This window comes from Hordeum vulgare, chromosome 3H, assembly GCF_904849725.1.
Source record: "Hordeum vulgare subsp. vulgare chromosome 3H, MorexV3_pseudomolecules_assembly, whole genome shotgun sequence".
NCBI classification, from domain to species: domain Eukaryota; kingdom Viridiplantae; phylum Streptophyta; class Magnoliopsida; order Poales; family Poaceae; genus Hordeum; species Hordeum vulgare.
The window spans coordinates 20,784,877-20,787,560 of NC_058520.1; the positions used below are offsets into that span (position 1 = coordinate 20,784,877).

A 2,684-nucleotide genomic window follows, 5' to 3' on the forward strand; every position below is an offset into this window, starting at 1 on the left:
AGATATTTCTTGATGAGTAGTTTCATCACACATTAAACTTGATCCTTAATAAATGGATGCATCACGTATCAATTTTAGGAATTGAACTCGGATCGTTAGGCTGCATAACCGCATGTCCAACCACTAAGCATGCGTATGATTATGGCGTGACTAGCACTGTGGAGGTGGTGCCGTGGATGTTAAAAACTTCGAGAGACGTGGTATGGTTGGACGTCTGTCTCTCCCGCGTGATTGAATTTCTCGACCTGTCCAACGATAGCATATGATTATGGCGTGACTAGCATTGTTTTGAAGAAGGCTGCTATATATGGCCTTCCAACGATAACAACCAGGAGAGGGACAACTTGCTCGACAGTTGAAACGTTAACATACACCCAAAGACCATCCAATATTGCTCCAAGTTCAGTGCACCGCACATTATGTGCATGCTGCCTTGTACCCGGGCTGGCTGCTTATAAAGCAACCGAGCGTGTGATGCTAACCAGATAGAGCAACTTAGCTACCCATGCATGGCGGACCTCTTGCAGAAGCTCATGCTAGAGACCACGCCTCCTCGGGCATGGTTCCTGTTCCTGCTCCCCCTCCTTCTCTTGTGTCTGCACCATTGGTTCACAAGAAAGACACGATCATCAACAGGGCAGAGCCTCCCGCCTTCGCCGCCGGCGCTGCCCATCATCGGGCACCTACACCTCGTCGGCTCCCTCCCGCACGTATCCCTCCGCCGCCTCGCCAGGAAACACGGCCCCGACTTGATGCTCCTCCGCCTGGGCGCCGTGCCGACCCTCGTCGTGTCATCGCCACGCGCCACTGAGGCGGTGCTGCGCACGCATGACCACGTCCTGGCGTCTCGGCCACGCTCTCTTGTCCCCGACATCATCATGCACGGCTCATCTGACATCGGCTTTGCGCCGTACGGCGAGTACTGGCGGCAGGCGAGGAAGCTCGTCACCACGCACATGCTGAGCGTTAAGAAGGTGCAGTCTTTCCGCAGCGCCGCCATGGAGGAGGTACTGATTTCTGATGATCGTGCAATTTTCGCTATGTCTCTCGTGAAAGAAAGACTGCCATATGTTCCATGTCTGTCGCAAAAGGAAAAGTGACTTCAAGTTGAAACGGAGCCAGCATGCAAGCATAGGGGGAGCAAATTTGTTTATGAAGGGGGCAAAGTTCATATGAATTGAAATTTTTTGGCTACAACAACCCCCCGCTAGAATCGTCCCTGATAATTAGCAGTTACACCTATAAATGTTGGCTTCACATAATTTAAGATGAATGATGTAATCTCACAGGTGAGCGTGGCGATGGCCAAGATCAATGAGGCAGCCATAGCGAGTGCTACAGTCGACATGAGCGAGCTCCTCAATGCATTCTCAAATGACATGGCGTGCCGTATCGTATCCGGTGAGTTCTTCCTGAAAAATGGACAAAGCAAGTTGTTCCGGGAACTCATCGAGGACTCCTCGCGGCTTCTCAGCGGGTTCAACTTGGAGGAGTACTTTCCAGTATTGGGTAGGGTAGGAGTGCTTAAGAGGGCGGTTTGTGCCAAGGCCGAAAGAGTGAGGGACAGATGGGCCGATCTGTTGGACAAGGTGATCGACGATCGTGTGAGCAAGCTTAAGTCAGTGTCGGGTTGCAATAAGGATGCCGACTTCGTAGATATTCTGCTGTCTGTTCAGCAGGAGTATGATCTCACAAGAGAGCACATGAAAGCAATCCTCACAGTAAGTACAGACAATACCTTTCAAATTATATACCTTGATTTGTATGTCTTTCGGTATAGCCTAACTAATTTTTTGGCAGGATGTATTTTTCGGTGCAACAGACACATCATCCAATGTCCTTGAGTTTACCTTGGCTGAGCTCATGAGGAGGCCACAGTTCATGCGGAAGCTACAAGACGAAGTGAGGAGTATTGTACCCCGGGGACAAGAAATTCTGAGCGAAACCGACATGAACAACATGGTGTACCTAAGAGCAGTAATAAAAGAGTCTCTCAGGATGTATCCTGTTGCGCCTCTCCTTGCTCCGCACCTTGCCATGGCTGATTGTACTATCGATGGATACATTGTTCCTGCTGGGACACGTGTCGTCGTCAATGCATGGGCCATTGGGAGGGATTCGATGTCCTGGGAGGATGCAGAAGAGTTCATACCTGAAAGATTTATAGATGAAGGCAACACTAGGAATGTCAACTTCAAGGGGAATGATTTTCAGTTCTTGCCGTTTGGGGCAGGACGAAGGATGTGCCCTGGTATGAACCTCGGAATCGCCAATGTGGAGCTTATGTTGGCAAACCTCGTGAACCATTTTGACTGGGAACTGCCGATTGGAATTGAGAGTATTGATATGACAGAGGTGTTTGGGATAACCATTCGTAGGAAGGAGAAACTATTGTTGATTCCAAAATCACGCTTGTAAAATCAAGATAAGTTAAATACTTTGTGCTATCAATATAACGGTTTTATTTGAAGAAGGTGTTACCCGGGGTAATGGTACCAATAAATAATGACCAATTATTCCTTGTGTAGCTATAAATATTGTTGTTTAGAAGGTTGACAAATGTCAACGCACATGTTTGGCCACTACTTTTATCATTACATACATATGAAATAAAATAGAAAAAACATAACGTCAAAGTAGTACTTCTAAAAACATAACATGTGAGGCGGAGGAGCTTGCCCACT

At 47.9% G+C, this 2,684-nt stretch overlaps 1 protein-coding gene across 1 annotated transcript; it reads left to right on the plus strand.

Moving 5' to 3' along the window:
- The first annotated feature begins 493 nt into the window (after window positions 1–493).
- On the plus strand, window positions 494–2,473 carry LOC123442646 (indole-2-monooxygenase-like). The gene is made up of 3 exons (XM_045118752.1): window positions 494–1,007; window positions 1,290–1,721; window positions 1,801–2,473. The coding sequence occupies exons 1-3, from the start codon at window positions 510–512 to the stop codon at window positions 2,416–2,418; spliced, it is 1,548 nt and encodes a 515-aa protein (XP_044974687.1). The 5' UTR covers window positions 494–509; the 3' UTR covers window positions 2,419–2,473.
- The last annotated feature ends 211 nt before the right edge of the window (window positions 2,474–2,684 follow it).

Coding starts and splice junctions, on each gene's coding strand:
- LOC123442646 (XM_045118752.1), top strand. CDS start 510: ATGGCGGACCTCTTGCAGAAGCTCATGCTAGAGACCACGCCTCCTCGG. Junction 1,008..1,289: donor GCAGCGCCGCCATGGAGGAG/GTACTGATTTCT, acceptor GTAATCTCACAG/GTGAGCGTGGCGATGGCCAA. Junction 1,722..1,800: donor ACATGAAAGCAATCCTCACA/GTAAGTACAGAC, acceptor ATTTTTTGGCAG/GATGTATTTTTCGGTGCAAC.